We start from the raw sequence: 15,644 nt of genomic DNA, 5'->3' as shown, positions 1-15,644 counted from the left end.
AATCCGTATTTAACATTTCAAAAAACTGCCAAACTATTTTCCAGAGTCACTATACCATTTTACATTCCTACAATAATGTAAGGGTTCCAGTTTCTCCATATCCTTCTCAACATTTGTTATTACATGTCATTTTTATTATAGCCCTTCTCATAGTTGTGAAATAGTATGTCATTGTGGTTGTAACTTGCATCATTAGTTAAAATGGCACGTCCTTGTTCTGCTGTTGTTGGGTGGAGTTTTTTGTCATTGTTGATTTTATCCTGTTGGTTGATGGTTTTGTCTTACAGCCTTGTTGAATTTGTCTGTTTGTTCCATCAGTTATCTGGAGGAGATATTGAAATCTCTAAGATTATTGTGGAATTTCCTGTTTCTCCTTTCAGCCCCTTTCAGTTTTTGCTTCATGTATTTTTCAACTGTCTTCTTTGGTACACACATATTTAAGATTTCTTTTTTTTTCTTTCTTAAGATTAAAAAAAATTTTTTTTTTGTTTTTTTACATTTATTTGTTTTTGATAGAGACAGAGCACAAGTGGGGGAGGGGCAGAGAGAGATGGAGACCCAGAATCCAAAGCAGGCTCCAGGCTCTGAGCTGTCAGCACAGAGCCCGACGCAGGGCTTGAACTCACAAACCTTGAGATCATGACCTGAGCCAAAGTCAGACGCTCAACCGACTTAGCCACCCAGGAGCCCCTAAATTTTTTTTGAATTTATCTTTATTTATTTTTTGAAGCAGGCCATTTATTTATTTATTTTTAAGTTTATTTATTGAGAGAGACAGAGACAGCAAGAGCAGGGGAAGGACAGAGAGAGAGAGAGAATCCCAAGCAGGCTCCACACTGCCAGCTGTAGAGCATGATGTAGGGCTCAAACTCACAAACCGTGAGATCATGCCCTGAGCTGAAGTTGGACGCCCAACTGACTAAGGAACCCAGGCACCCCTTACAGTTTAATTATCTTAAATATTTCCTCTCTGTGTATTTTGAACCACATCAGATTGTGTTATAATTTTTGCTTCAACCATCAAACATGTTTACCATTTTCTTTTTGTCTTTCTGATGTTCTAAGATTTCTTCTTTAACTTCCTTTTACCCGAGAATGTCTTGGTTTCCCCTTCATTCCTGAAGGATTTCCTCTGCACATAGGATGCTGGGTTGACAATTCTTTTAACTTGGCAAATGTGCCATTGCCTTGTGACTCTCCTTCAGTTACCTCCATCTCTTCTCTCATGAGCACCACGTTTTATTTCATTTATGTAGAAACGTCTTCCCTTAGCCTGCTCTCCTGCTTCAGTGGTTGTCCTCTACTCCTTGTGCACAGCCTTCACTCATCCTGGAATCTTCCTTCATAACCATCCTGGGAATTCCCTTCTCCTCTTTCCTGTTGGATTTCCATTTCTTATATTTCTAATTTTTGTTTTTCACTTCTCTGATTGCTACTGCAAAGAATGTTTTTGGAATTCTGAATGTCTGAAGATATCTCTGTTATACTAAATTGGTAATTTGGCTAGTTATAAATCTTCAGTTCCTTAAGAATTTTGAAGGCATTGTTTTATGTCATGATAATGTGTGACCTGATTGGGGTTTTAGGGTTTACTGTTTGTTTGTTTGTTTGCTTGCTTGCTTCATGTTTTCAGCTTTTCTAGTGCCATGAAATGTGACAGTTATGTGCCTTGTAGGTCTATTTTCATGGACCATGATGGACCTCATTGTGTTTTTCAATGTGGAAATTCATGTCCTTCAATTCTATACAATTTTCAGTTATATCTTTGATTTCTTCTTTGTTTTCTCTGTACTCTTTCTAAAATTCCATTTATTTGGGTGTTGCTTCCTCTAAGCCAATCTTATGTTTTTCCTATATTCCAGGAGATACCCTCAAGTTTCTTTTCCAACTTTCTGTTGATTTTTTTTTTGCTATCTTATTTTACCCTATTTTAAATTTCCAAATTAAATTTTAATTTCTTTGTTGGTTTGTTTTCTGTCTCATTTGTGTTTCATGTATGCAGTTTGTTCTTGTCTCTTGAGGGTTTCTGATAGTTGAGTTTGTTGATATAATTTACATAAGATAAAAATTCATCCTTTTTAGTGCATAGTTCTGTTAGTTTTGGCAGGTAACTACCACCATAATCAAGATGTAAAACAGTTCTTTGGGGACTTTGACCAAAACTGATGTCAGTATTTTTAGATGTGTGAATGTGTAGGTATGTGTGTTTTCCTCTGGGCTTGATGAGAGTTTCCCAAAGAAGGATTTTCTGCACTCCTCCTGGAGTGTATAAGGCTGGCTGCGAGAGGCAAATGGTGGAAACGTTAGATCTCAATATTTAGTATGTAAACTTTCACTTGATTCCCTATTACAATATATTCTTCTCCTTCATTTCTGCTTGGTATTTCCTATCCCAGGGACTCTGTTTTAAATTTTCTGTACTGTAAAACTTTTATTGGAACTGGGAAAGGGATCTAGGGATCTAAATGTTTCTTAAATGGATATTCAATCATTCTACTTATTCTTAAGCCTGCATTTATCCTCACTTCTTGAGGTCCTCAATATTGCCAACTCCTAAACCTTTGGGGGATTCCGCTTTAAACCTTTACTCATTGCTGATTTAGGGTTTGGCTTTGTCAGGTCTGAAAACTGCTTTGCAGTTTTCAAAATGTTGTTGCCATCGACTCGACTCCTCTTTGTCATTATGAGTTTTATGCCTTTAAAAATCCTTTACTATCATTGTAATGGGGTTTCAGGGAAGGGTAGAAATAATTGCCTATGTTTAGTCCATTATCTTTAATAAGTATCTCTACCTTGTACGAAAGATCCTTTATGATCTAGCTTCTATCTCTCCAGCCTCATTTTTCACTCTGCTGCAACCCACCTCCAGCCTAAGCTCCAGTCACATGCATCTACTTAAGAGATTGCCAAACAAACCGTGTTGCTTCATGCCTTTCAGTTCTGTTCATGCTATTTTTTCAATGTGCTATTTATCCTTTAAGTCTCTCCTCAGGGAAGCTTTGCTGCCTCACATGAGTGTCCTGTCAGGGTGTTTATCGTGTTACTGCAATTATTTATTTTTTTAAAAAGTCTCATCGTAGAGGTTTTTAAAAAAATTTTTTTAATGTTTATTTATTATTGAGAGAGAGAGAGAGAGAGAGAGAGAGAGAGAGAGAGCGCAAGCAGGAGAGGGGCAGAGAGAGGAGGAGACACAGAATTTGAAGGAGGCTCCAGGCTCTGAGCTGTCAGCACAGAGCCTGACGCGGGGCTCAAAACCACAAACTGTGAGATCATGACCTGAGCCGAAGTCGGACGCTCAGCCAACTGAGGCACCCAGGCGCCTCACATCCTAGAGGTTTTTTAATCTGAGGTTACAGGTAGAAGGGATGCCCAGGGATTAGTGGCAGGAGATCATAGAACACCCTGAAATTATTTGCACATTTTTGTGTGTTTGTGCGTATTTTTGGAAAATTGTCTAAGGCAGATTTTTTTCTAAGAGGTGCATCAGAAATGCTGTGGAGCTTTTTTAGAAATATAATTGCTTTGGGCTTCACTTCAGAGACCTGCTGAGTTACAGTCTGAAATTAAGGCCCAGAAAGATATGTTTTCTAAAAGCTTCCCAAGTGATCCTTGAGAACAGCATCTCTGGTCCATCATCTACATTAATTCCAGGGCCTGGCATATATAGTGAATGCTCAGTAAATGTTGAAAAAAGGAACAAGGGAGGAACTTGTATTCAGGTCATGGGCTGAAATAAATTTCTTATGTGAAACCTGGGTGCAAGTCAGGAAATCAGTAATTTATTCTGTTACATATAGGAAGTAATAGCCTCTATTTCCTCCCCCTCTTTGGATATAATTGAAGAACTGAGAAATAGTGGAATGGCTTTTCAAAGGGAAAGGAAAGCTCTGGAGACCTAACTGTAAGAATGAAAGAAAAATTTAAGGATTAGACATAAAACAGGTCATGTATGTATATATATATAATTTGATTTTTATTCCTCTGGCTGCTTATAGTTGTATTTGACCCACTGATTTTGATTCTAAAACTAGACATCTATACATTTGGATGTCATTGATACTTACTATATAGACCTGATTTCATAACCTATAAATTTAAATTTAATATATGACTAGTGATAGGGCAAATGTGGAGATTGACATGTTGCATTGGCAAAAAATATATGCCATATTATTGTTTACTGGCTGCAACTAAAGAATGAGAACAGAAAGAGCCTAATTTCCTGGAATGCCCTGCCTTGTGTTTCCTCTGTTTAAGGTTAAAAAGTGTATAAATTAGAACCATGTCCTCTGCTTTACTCATAAACCTCTTTTACATAGTGTTGTATTTTTATGTGTCTGTTAAGGAAATGATCAGGCTCTTTTGCTTTTTGTATTTTCTATTTATTATTTTTGTTTTGTTGTTTAGGTATTTAAGAGATTATGGCAACTGAGGCCCACAATGTTAAAAAACGAACCTTTTGTAATAATATTGAGGATCATTCCACTGATCTTCCTAGAAAAAGGATCTCTAATTTTACTAATAAGAACATGAAGGAGGTAAGTGCATGGTTTCTAGGAAATGGGTGAGAGAGTATCTTAATCTGTTCATGGTGCTATAGCATAATACCATAGACGAGATGATTTATAAACAGTGGAAAGTTATTTCTCACAGTTGTGGAGACTGGGAATTCCAAGACAAAGGCCCTGGCTGATTTGGTATCTGGTTAGAGCTCATTTCCTGGTTCATAGTTGTCTATCTTGTCTGCTGTCTTCACATGGTAGAAGGGTTAAAAGAGCTCTCGGGGGTCTCTTTTACAAGGCCTCTAATCCCGTTCATTAGGATGACACCTCATGACCTAATCGCCTCCCAAAGGCCCCACCTCCTAATATCATTCATTTTGGGCATTAGGATTTCAACATGAATTCTGGGGAGACGTTGTCATTCAGTACATCAGATAGTTTACACTGTTAAGTCTATGGATAGTTTTGATTAAACTATTTAAACAACAGGAAGGTGACCATTTGCTTAGTCTCCCAGAATTAGGTAGAATTAATGAAATACTGAAAATTATTTATATTCCAAAAGCTGTAAAAACTTTATGGACAGTATGCTATTTTTGATAAGATATCATTTAAATATGGTAGTTTAATTTTAAAGAGGAATCCCAGAGGTGCTTTTGGTTCACCACTGCAAGGCTCATTCATGCTGATAGAATTTCTTTTAAATGATATTAAAAGTCAATGTACTTTAAGTACCATGCAAATATAATATATGACTAGTGACCTAGAAAATAGGGAGATGAGTATGTTGCTTTGTCAAATATAGCTACATAGAGTATTGTAACTAAAGATTGAGACTACAACTTTAATCTGGAAAATTTAACTATTAGATTTCAGATTTGTTGATATCAATCACAAAGTTTACATAGCTTCACAAAAGAACTTTATTATGCTGTTAATAACTATATCTACTTTTATTTTTCAGGTTAAGAAATCTCCAAAACAGTTGGCTGCTTACATAAATAGGTAAGAGCTTCTTTAAAGTTTGTGGGAAACAGAAATGTTGAAAGCTGGGTAATAGTGAAAATAGGGAAAACATTAATTATTCTCTTCTATTGTTATAAGTAACTATTGTCAAACAGCTCCTTTGTGCCAGTCACTGTGCAAAACACATCAGTAATAACTCTAATCCTTACAGCAATCCTACTAGAGAGGTATCATTGCCCCTAACAGTTGATGAGAAAAACTAAAGATTTGTGATTAGTTCAGGGTCATACAGCAGAAAGTAGTGAAAATGGCATTCATTCTTTAAAGGCACTTTCTAGCAAACTACTTGTTCTCAAAATGTGATCCGATAACAGTGGGGTTCCCTGAAGCCCTTTCAGGGAATTTGTGAAGTCAAAACTATATTCATAACAATAACATTAATTCATCGTTTTCATTTTTACACTCTTACCAGTGTACAGTAGTTTTCATATTTGATACCACCGGAGACTGAATGCAGAGTCGGATATGAGAATCCAGCTGTCTTCTGTTAGGCCAGATATTAACAATTTTGAGCAAATAGAAAGAACAGTGCCATTCTTCTTACTATATTTTGTTTTGTTTTGGAAAAGATAGGATTTTTCTTTTGCAAAATACTCTGTTAACATGTGACAAGCTTATTATTTCTTAAATGAATCAATAAGTATTCTCAATTTTAGAGTCTGATACAGTAAATATCAGTAGATATTGGCCACATAAAAACATTCTTTTGAAACTTCAATAATTTTAAGAGTTGGAAGGCATCCCAAGGCCAAAACGTTTGAGAATCACCATGCAGAACTGTGAGATTTGCTGTATTGTGTTTCATCTTATTTAAACAAATTAAATATACTTAAGTTTAATCAGAGTAAATATTCTTTTTTATAATACATTAAAATATATTTCAGATTTGCACAATTCAAACTAATATTTCATTTTATTATTTTTCTTTGTAATATTTCATTTAAAAAAACCTTTTTTTTTAATGTTATTTATTTTTGAGAGAGAGAGAGGACAGAGCGCGAGTCAGGGAGGGGCAGAGAGAGAGGGGACACAGAATCCAAAACAGGCTCCAGGCTCTGACCCGTCAGCACAGAGCCCCCACAGGGCTCAAACTCAAGAACCACGAGACCATAGCCAAAGTCGGACGCTTAACCAACTGAGCCACCCAGGCACCCCTGTAATATTTCATTTTAAAAGCATCTAGTTATTATGCCTTTTCAGTTTCATTTGGTATAAAGTATTATTTTTTTCATTGCTTTCTAGATGGTTTGTAATTTCCTTTTTATTTTCCTCGTCAATCTAAGAGTTAAGATTTTTTTTTATTCTATTTTCTTCTAATTTTAGTGGATTGTAATCACAAAATGTGGCCTATTGAATCTTTCTGCTTAAAAAGTTGTAAAGGTTTTCATGTGGTTCTTTTTCATTTTAAAAAAATCAATTCTTTTTACAGAACAGTTGGACAAGCTGTGAAAAGCCCAGATAAACTACGTAAAGTGATCTATCGCAGAAAGAAAGCGCATCATCCTTTTCCAAATCCTTGTTATAGAAAAAAACAGTCCCCTAGAAGTGGGGGCTGTGACATGGCAAATAAAGAAAACGAACTGGCTTGTGCAGGTCACCTGCCTGAAAAATTACACCATGATAGTCGAACATACTTGCTTAACTCCAGTGATTCTGGTTCTTCACAGACAGAAAGCCCGTCATCAAAATATAGTGGTTTTTTTTCTGAGGTAAGTCACTTATATGAGGCTAACTTTATCCTATTATACTATTGGCTTTTTCCTTTGTCATATTCTGCTAGCAGAGTAATTCACTGTGCACTGAACTTAGACTTAAGTAATTGTAACTCCCTGAGCCAGTTTTCTAGATTAATCAAATTTGAATCAGTAGTTATTCCATTTCGTTAAGTCATGATATCTGAGATAGAATGAAATGATTGACAAGCTGCAATAAATATTCAAAATGGCAAGTTGACCAGTAGAGATTTAAAGGAAAGGAAAAGAAGAAATCTTGCCTCAACAGTGGACCACCAAAGTCAGTTATCCAGGAACATTTTGTTTGACTCTCAAAATTACCATTGGAAGCTTCATTCAGGCAAACCCCCTGAGATTTGCTGCTTTTCTAGCTCAGGTAAAGTTAGTTGTTTGAACAAGTTCAAGGGAATATTGGGTGATAGAAATACTCTAAAATTGGATTGTGATGATGATTGTATAATTTTATAAATTTATTACAAATTGTATTGTATTACATACTTTCAGTAGTTGAGTTTTATGAAAAAACACCTCAAAAACAAAAACAAAGCAGCTTTCTTTTAAAAATGATCATTTGTGGGGCACCTGGGTGGCTCAGTTGGTTAAGTGCCTGACTTTGCTTAGGGCATGGTCTCATGGTTCGTGGGTTAATGCCCCACATTGGGCTCTGTGCTGACAGCTCAGAGCCTGGAGCCTGCTTCGGATTCTGTGTCTCCCTCTCTCTCTGCCCCTCCCCCACTCATGCTCTGTCTCTGTCTTCAAAAATAAACACTGAAAAAAATAAAATAAAAATGATCATTTGAGGCGCACCTAGGTGGCCCAATCAGTTGAGCATTCGATTCTTGGTTTCTGCTCAGGTCATAATCTTACAGTTTGTGAGCTTGAGCCCTGCATCAGGCTCCACAATGACAGTGCAGAGCCTGCTTGGGATTCTCTCTCTCCCCCTCTCTTTCTGTCTGTCCCCTGCTGGTGTGCTTGCTCTCTCTCTCTCAAAATAGGCTTAAAAAACAAAAACAAAAAAAAAAAAAAAAAAAAAGAAATTTCACAAATAAGTTCTTAAAAAATAGTCATTTGAAGGAATAGTTTGATAAAATTTATAAACATGAGTTTATATATTATCGCATGTGTATTGTATATGTTGTAGAAAATAAACTCAAAGGAAAAACTTATTCATAATCTCAACATTTCGAAATAATCACGTTAAATTTTTGATGTATCTTTTTCTCTTCATGTTATACATGTTGCTTGATTACTTGATTTTTAAATTTAATAAATTTGGATTTTTTTTCCATGTAATTAAATAATGGTTCTACAATTTTTTGATGGATACATAACATTAACTTCTTTTACTATGAGTTGGTACGCTTAGTATTGTTCTATCTGGCATGACAACTTGAAAAACACTTTCTGTGGCATACAAGCAGAAAATCTTTTTAGATTAAAATGATATTAAGCGTGTAGGTAAATGAAAATGAACATTGCATGTAGGATAATAAATACAGGTAAATAAGAAGAGGGATGCCTAGGTGGCTCAGTCGGTTGATTTCAGCTTGGGTCATGATCCTACGGTTGTGGGATCAAGCCCTGCATCAGGGTCTGTGCTGAGCATGGAGCCTGTTTCTCTCTCTCTCCTTCTCCCTCTCCCTCTCTCCCTCTCTCCTTCTCCCTCTCTCCCTCTCCCTCTCTCCCTCTCCCTCTCCCTCTCTCCCTCTCCCCCTCTCCCTCTCCCCCTCTCCCTCTCCCCCTCTCCCTCTCCCCCTCTCCCTCTCCCCCTCTCCCTCTCCCCCTCTCCCTCTCCCCCTCTCCCTCTCCCCCTCCCCCTCTCCCTCTCCCCCTCTCCCTCTCCCTCCCTCCCTCTTCCCCTCTCCCTCTCTCTCTCACTGTCTCTCCCTCTCCCTCTCCCTGTCTCTCTCTCTTCCTCCCTCTCCCTCCCTCTCCCTCTCTCTCCTTCTCTCTCCCTCTTTCTCCCTCTCCTCTGCTCACACACACATGTTCTTTCTCAAGTAGAAAATAATGATAAGATAAAAGAAAGATGGAAAATTAAACATTGTAAAGTAAAACCATACAGTGGAATATTATTTGACCATTATAAAGGAGTGAAGTACCAATACATATACTACACTATATATAAACCTTGAAAACATTATACTGTGTGAAAGAAGCCATATCAAAAAGGCTAACTGTTGTATAATTCAATTTATATGAACTGTCTAGGTAAAGTCATAGAGTCAAAAAGTTGATTAATGGTTGTCAGGGGCTGGCAAGAAGGAAGAATGGAGTCCAGGGTTTCTTTTAGACATGATGAAAATGTTGATTAAAACTGATCGTGATAGGGGCGCCTAGGTGGCTCAGTCGGTTGAGCATCCAACTTCGGCTCAGGGCATGATCTCACGGTCCGTGAGTTCGAGCCCCGCGTTGGGCTCTATGCTGACAGCTCAGAGCCTGGAGCTGCTTCGGATTCTGTGTCTCCCTCTCTCTGACCCTCCCCTGTTCACGCTCTGTCTCTCAATAATAAATAAATGTTTAAAAAAAAAAAAAAAAACTGATCGTGATAACAGTTGCACAACTCCATGCATGTACTAAAATCTACTGAATTGTACATTTTAAGTGGTTAAGTTTTATGGTATGTGAATTATATCTTAATCTGTTATTTTTTAAAAATGGATCTCGTTGTTCCAGTTCTAAAATTAATCTTACAGAAATATTTGTACAAGTGCATATAAGTGAAAAACAAGGTTTTCAAAAACACAATATTGTAATATTTTAATTTTGTATATCTAATTTGTCTCTGTCTAGAAAACGGTTTTTTAAAGATACATACCAGTCTGTTAACTGTGATTAACAGTTAACACTTCTAGGGAGTGATACTAGATTTTTTGTGGGCAGATAGAGATTATTTACTTTTTATTTGATACAGTCCTGTGCTATTTGAACTTTTTACAACAGGAATGTATTACTATCTTATATAAGAAAAAATGAATTTAAATATTGGTCATGACTGAATTTTTGTGGTTTCCTTCTCATGTTATTCAGTTGATAGTGACTAGCCTATACATATTTACTTTTTCCTTTAATCCACATTATAAATTAAATCCCAGGCTTATAAGTGAGCTAAATATAATTTATTTTATAAATTGGTGAGATTTAAAAAGAAAATGGTAGCAAATAAAAAGTATTGATAAAAAACGAACAGGTCCTAAATTTATTCAGATCATTTGTTTACTGTGTTTAACTGCAACATTGCTTTGGCAGGGGGCAGTAAAAGGAGTCACCTCTGCATAATTTAAAAATATGTCTACCAGAATCATTTAATTGAAAAAAAATGGTTTCATGTCATGTTTCAATGTGCTTTTTAACAAATTAGATTACTGCCTTTCAGGTTTCTCAGGACCATGAAACAATGGCCCAGGTTTTGTTCAGCAGGAATTTGAGATTGAATGTAGCTTTAACGTTCTGGAGAAAGAGAAGTATAAGTGAACTTGTAGCCTATTTGGTGAGGTAAGTGTGACCTTTTATGCTTTTGTTCAGTTAAAGCAATTTCCAGTGTTTTGTCTTGAAGTGTCTCTTTCTTATGTTATACTGGGTAAAATTTTAAACTTCTTATATTTAGCTTCACTAGTAACAATATAGTTTACATTACATTTATCACCAATCTAAGAGTAAACAAAATACAGAAAACCATTGGTTTCATCATATTGAACAAAACTATTATCTTCTCTAAAATTTTTACAATATAAAACTAAGAGATACCAGTATGGGGAGAATAACTTTTTAAAAATCCCCTTTGAGCGGGGCGCCTGGGTGGCTCAGTCAGTTAAGCGTCTGACTTCAGCTCAGGTCATGATCTCGCAGTTCATGAGTTCGAGCCCTGTGTCAGGCTCTGTGCTGTCAGCTCTGAGCCTGGAGCCTGCTTCTGATTCTGTGTCTCCCTCTCTCTCTGCCCCTCCCCTGCTTGCACTCTGTCTCTCTCTGTCTCTCAGAAATAAATAAAAACTTCAAAAAAATTTAAAAAAAAAGTCCCCTTTGAGCGAAAACTTTAATCATGGCCTTTTTCAGTGTATTCAAGTCTCTTCTCAAACAGTACCTTAATGAGGCCTTCCCTGACCACCTTATTAAAAAACATTTCTTGGGGCGTCTGGATGGCTCAGTTGGTTGAGTGTCCGACTTCAGCTCAGGTCATGATCTCACAGTTCGAGGGTTCAAGCCCCTCATTGGACTCAGGGCTGACAGCTTGGAGCCTAGAGCCTGCTTTGGATTCTGTTTCCCTCTCTCTCTGCCCCTCCCCTGCTTGCTCTCTCTCTCTCTCTCTCTCTCTCAAAAATAAATAAACATTAAAAATATATACATTTCTTCACTCCCAATCTTTCTGGTTTTATTTTTTTTTCCATAGCACTTACTACTATCAACATGCTGTATATATTTTACTTGTTTGTTTATTGTCTGTTTCTGCCCTCTCCCACATCCTACTCTGAAATACATGTCCTTTCTCTTTGTTTACTGCTGTATCCCCAGCACCTGGCTCATCAGAGAGACTCAGATCATTTGTTGAATGAGTAAATTTTTCAAAAGCAGTGTGAAGGGTATAAACAAGGAAATCTGTTCTCTAAGCAGTTTTGTACCCACAGGATAGAAGATCTTGGAGTTGTCGTGGATTGCCTTCCTGTGCTCACCAATAGGTAAAAATAATATTTTTCAGAAAAAAAGTAAGTTTAAATAGAAGGGCAGATGACCTGTTCATATTTTTACAACTTAGTATTTATTTTAGTTTACAGGAGGAAAAACAGTACATCTCACTTGGCTGCTGTGTAGATTTGTTGCCTCTAGTCAAGTCCTTACTTAAAAGCAAATTCGAAGAGTAAGTGCTAATCTCTCAATTCACTTTTCTCTTTCAACATCCTTGATTTTGTTTCTTGCGTGTATATAGTGATAGATTGAGCTACATGAGACATGAATGGTGTCTGTTTTCAGAGAGCTTTTAATCCAATTAGGAAAAGAACATGAGATGACTGAAGAATAATTACAAAAGCATCTATAAACAACTTACATAAAATACAGCTTTTGAAAGCAGCAAAATAAATTTTTTAAAGGGGAAAGTGTGTGTGTGTGTGTGTGTGTGTGTGTGTGTGTGTGTGTGTTTTGAAGTGGGGGGAGTGTATCTTTTTTGGTAAAAGCTTCTTGGGTGAAAGCACTTGAATTTTGTAACAAAATGTCATTTCAGATATATAATAGTTGGTTTAAACTGGCTTCAAGCAGTCATAAAAAGGTGGTGGTCAGAACTATCATCCAAAACAGAAATTATAAATGATGGGTGAGTATATCTTTAAAAATAAATTCTGGCTACTAAAAATTTTTTCAGAAAAGCAGTTTGATTAAGCTAGGTAATAATTCTATTCCATGATCACCATTAAATAATAATTATTTTCTTCGTTTTCAGAGAAATAATAAATTGGAATAGTGTTCACATGTGAAAATTACATATGGAAGTTGAATTCCAGAGCCCAGTAACCCCATGTATCTCTTTTTCTGGCAGAACCTTACATGTAATTTTAGGAGGAAAAAGCAAAGCAGTGATTTAACCCTCATATCTGTTATAATGAGTAAGGGAGGAAGAGAGAGAGAGCTTTTGGTGGATTAAGTATTGAGGCACAGAGATCGAAGCATCCTGTAGCGTCTTTTGACTACCTAGACATTAACCTGAAAATTCAGTTGGATGATTATGTACTATAATTATCATAATTTGAATATTGCCTTGATGTAAAATTCTGTGGGTGTTCTACCAAATGAGCCAGATTATCATGAAGCTGCAAAAAAATATCCCCCCAACAGTTTGATTAAAGTCCATAATTTTCTCTTTAGGCTCTCAAAAATTTCCCACTTCATACCCAGGAAGAGGTTGTCCAAATGCTCCAAGTACCTAGTTTTCTTTCCTGCTTTAACAAATAAGTAATCTTTTAATTTCCATAACTAACAAGTATCATTGTAAAGAGTTGCTTGGCTTCAAACGGTACAATTTTCTCTGATAAATACTTGAAATCTTAAAAACCTGTGTTCATTAAGTATATTTACTAAATACATATTCTTATATTTGGATTTTCTCTCTTTTTTTCCTCATAGAAATATTCAGATTTTAAAGCAGCAATTAAGTGGATTATGGGAACAGGAAAATCATCTTACTTTGGTTCCAGGATATACTGGTAACATAGCCAAGGTAATCAACATTTAAGCTTATAAAGTTAAGTTTGGGGAGGCTGGGTGGCTCAGCCGGTTCAGCCTCCAACTCTTGATTTCAGCTCAGGTTATGATCTCACAGTTTGTGGGTTCAAGCCCCACATCAGGTTCTGCACTGGCAGTGCGGAGCCTGCTTGGGATCCTCTCCCTTCCTCTCTGCCCCCTCCCCTGCTTGAGCTCTCTCTCTGTCAAGATGGATAAACTTAAAAAAAAGTTAAGCTTAGGGGTGCCTGGGTGGCTCAGTCGGTTGAGCGTCCAATTCGGCTCAGGTGAAGATCTCGCGGTCCGTGAGTTCGAGCCCCGCGTCAGGCTCTGGGCTGATGGCTCAGAGCCTGGAGCCTGCTTCCGATTCTGTGTCTCCCTCTCTCTCTGCCCCTCCCCCGTTCATGCTCTGTCTCTCTCTGTCTCAAAAATAAATAAATGTTAAAAAAAAAAAAATTTTTTTTAAAAAGTTAAGCTTAAAAATCTGTATTTAATCTTAATTAAATATTAGAAATGATGTATTAGTATTATGCATTCATAAATGATGTCTTTCAAATATCCAATACAATACTATTCAAATGAGGTCTAAAGTTAATTTCATATTTGTAAATGCTTAAGGTCATCTGGATATGAATATAACTTTGACAAGGGACACAGGAATTAGCCTTTCAGTGTGTTTCAGATACAGCTATGGAAATGATGCGCTAGAGGGAATTTAATGAACTAGTTCCAATTAGAGAAAAAGTTAACCCAAGTTAGCAAGGCATCTGAAAAGATAGTCACACACAGGAAGCAAGGGGTGAGGAATGTAATCATATGATTTCAGGCTTATTTTTTACTTGGTTTTTGCAAGTGTTCTGCTTTTGGGGAAGTAAATGTTCCAATCACAATGAATTTGACATTGTTATTTATTTGCTTGTCTCTTTTTTTTTTTTTTTTTTTTTTTATTTGCTTGTCTCTTAAAGGGAAAGATATGTTGCTAGTTTGGATTTTTTTTAACATTTTTATTTATTTTTGGGACAGAGAGAGACAGAGCATGAACGGGGGAGGGGCAGAGAGAGAGGGAGACACAGAATCGGAAACAGGCTCCAGGCTCTGAGCCATCAGCCCAGAGCCCGACGCGGGGCTCGAACTCACTGACCGCGAGATCATGACCTGGCTGAAGTCGGACGCCCAACCGACTGCGCCACCCAGGTGCCCCTGGATTTTAACATTTAAACTCCAGAAACCATTAGTAATTAAAATATAAGTGCAAAAAAGAAGTCACTGTTAAGAAATATTTGCACCTTTTACTGGGCATAGTGCTATCATAAATGGGCATTAGTCAAAAATATACAAGCATTCTTTAGTTAAAAAAAAATACAGTATTCTAAATAAGAGGAATTATGTTGTGGATTTACCTGTAAAATTCTCCTTGGATACCCTCAGAAAAGAAGCAAAATGATGTATCAAACAAGTGTGTTACCACTGTGTATAATTTTACTCTGTAGAATTCTTAATGATGAAAATCTCATAAAAATCAATTTTCCAGTTTTTTGTTGTTTTAGTTTGTTGTTCTTTTGATAATGGAAAAATGAAGTAAAAGTTGATAGAAAATGGAGTACTTACAGAACATACATCATATATCACCTTGTTCTGGAGACACCTTGCATTCTTGGTAGTAGTACTGAAAAAATATTACCTCCTTAGAAATTTGCTTTCAATTAGAATTTTTTATAAAGAGAGAAGCTTTATCGTAAATATAACTTTACAATACTGTATTTATTATTGAAGACAACATTGAGTGATTGAAAGCTCTGTGAAGTTCCTTACCCTATGATAAAACCTCTTTTACAATATTAAACTCTCCACTGTAATTTGTCAAGGGTGGGAATCAGAAAGGCTGTCATCACGCTGGCCTGTGGTTTATATGGTGCTGAAGGAATTGCTGGGAATGATTTAATGATCTTGTGTAGCTATAAAAGCAGAGTTGTTTGATCACAGGAACCAAACACTCAGCACTTAACAGACACTTACGGAGTATGTGCTGTGTGCCAGGCCCTGTGCTAAGCAAATGCAGCTAAAAGTTGAGTAAGACCCATTTTTTTACCCTCAAAAGATCACGAAAGGAAGCTTAAGCAAATCAAGTGACAAAAAAAAGAGAATTGGATGTGTTTATATATATTTACTATACCTG

At 36.6% G+C, this 15,644-nt stretch overlaps 1 protein-coding gene across 2 annotated transcripts in view; it reads left to right on the top strand.

The window, feature by feature from the left end:
- The window catches only part of KATNBL1 (katanin regulatory subunit B1 like 1), a 49,316-nt gene that overhangs the window by 29,898 nt on the left and 3,774 nt on the right, over positions 1-15,644 (top strand). For both annotated transcript variants that reach the window (XR_006961309.1, XM_047075360.1), the window contains exons 2-9: positions 4,408-4,538; positions 5,467-5,507; positions 6,958-7,237; positions 10,638-10,756; positions 11,884-11,934; positions 12,024-12,113; positions 12,477-12,566; positions 13,373-13,466. Coding sequence is in view for 1 of the 2 variants with exons in the window: in XM_047075360.1 (XP_046931316.1) it covers positions 4,422-4,538; positions 5,467-5,507; positions 6,958-7,237; positions 10,638-10,756; positions 11,884-11,934; positions 12,024-12,113; positions 12,477-12,566; positions 13,373-13,466 (882 nt within the window). In the remaining variant the exon portion in view is untranslated. The remainder of the gene's footprint in view (positions 1-4,407; positions 4,539-5,466; positions 5,508-6,957; positions 7,238-10,637; positions 10,757-11,883; positions 11,935-12,023; positions 12,114-12,476; positions 12,567-13,372; positions 13,467-15,644) is intronic.

The sequence above is a fragment of the Lynx rufus genome, unplaced genomic scaffold (assembly GCF_022079265.1).
Source record: "Lynx rufus isolate CCGP_SWC_20201006 ecotype Redwood Valley unplaced genomic scaffold, mLynRuf1.p SCAF_13, whole genome shotgun sequence".
Taxonomy (NCBI): Eukaryota; Metazoa; Chordata; class Mammalia; order Carnivora; family Felidae; genus Lynx; species Lynx rufus.
This window is presented reverse-complemented; position numbering and strand designations above follow the sequence as displayed.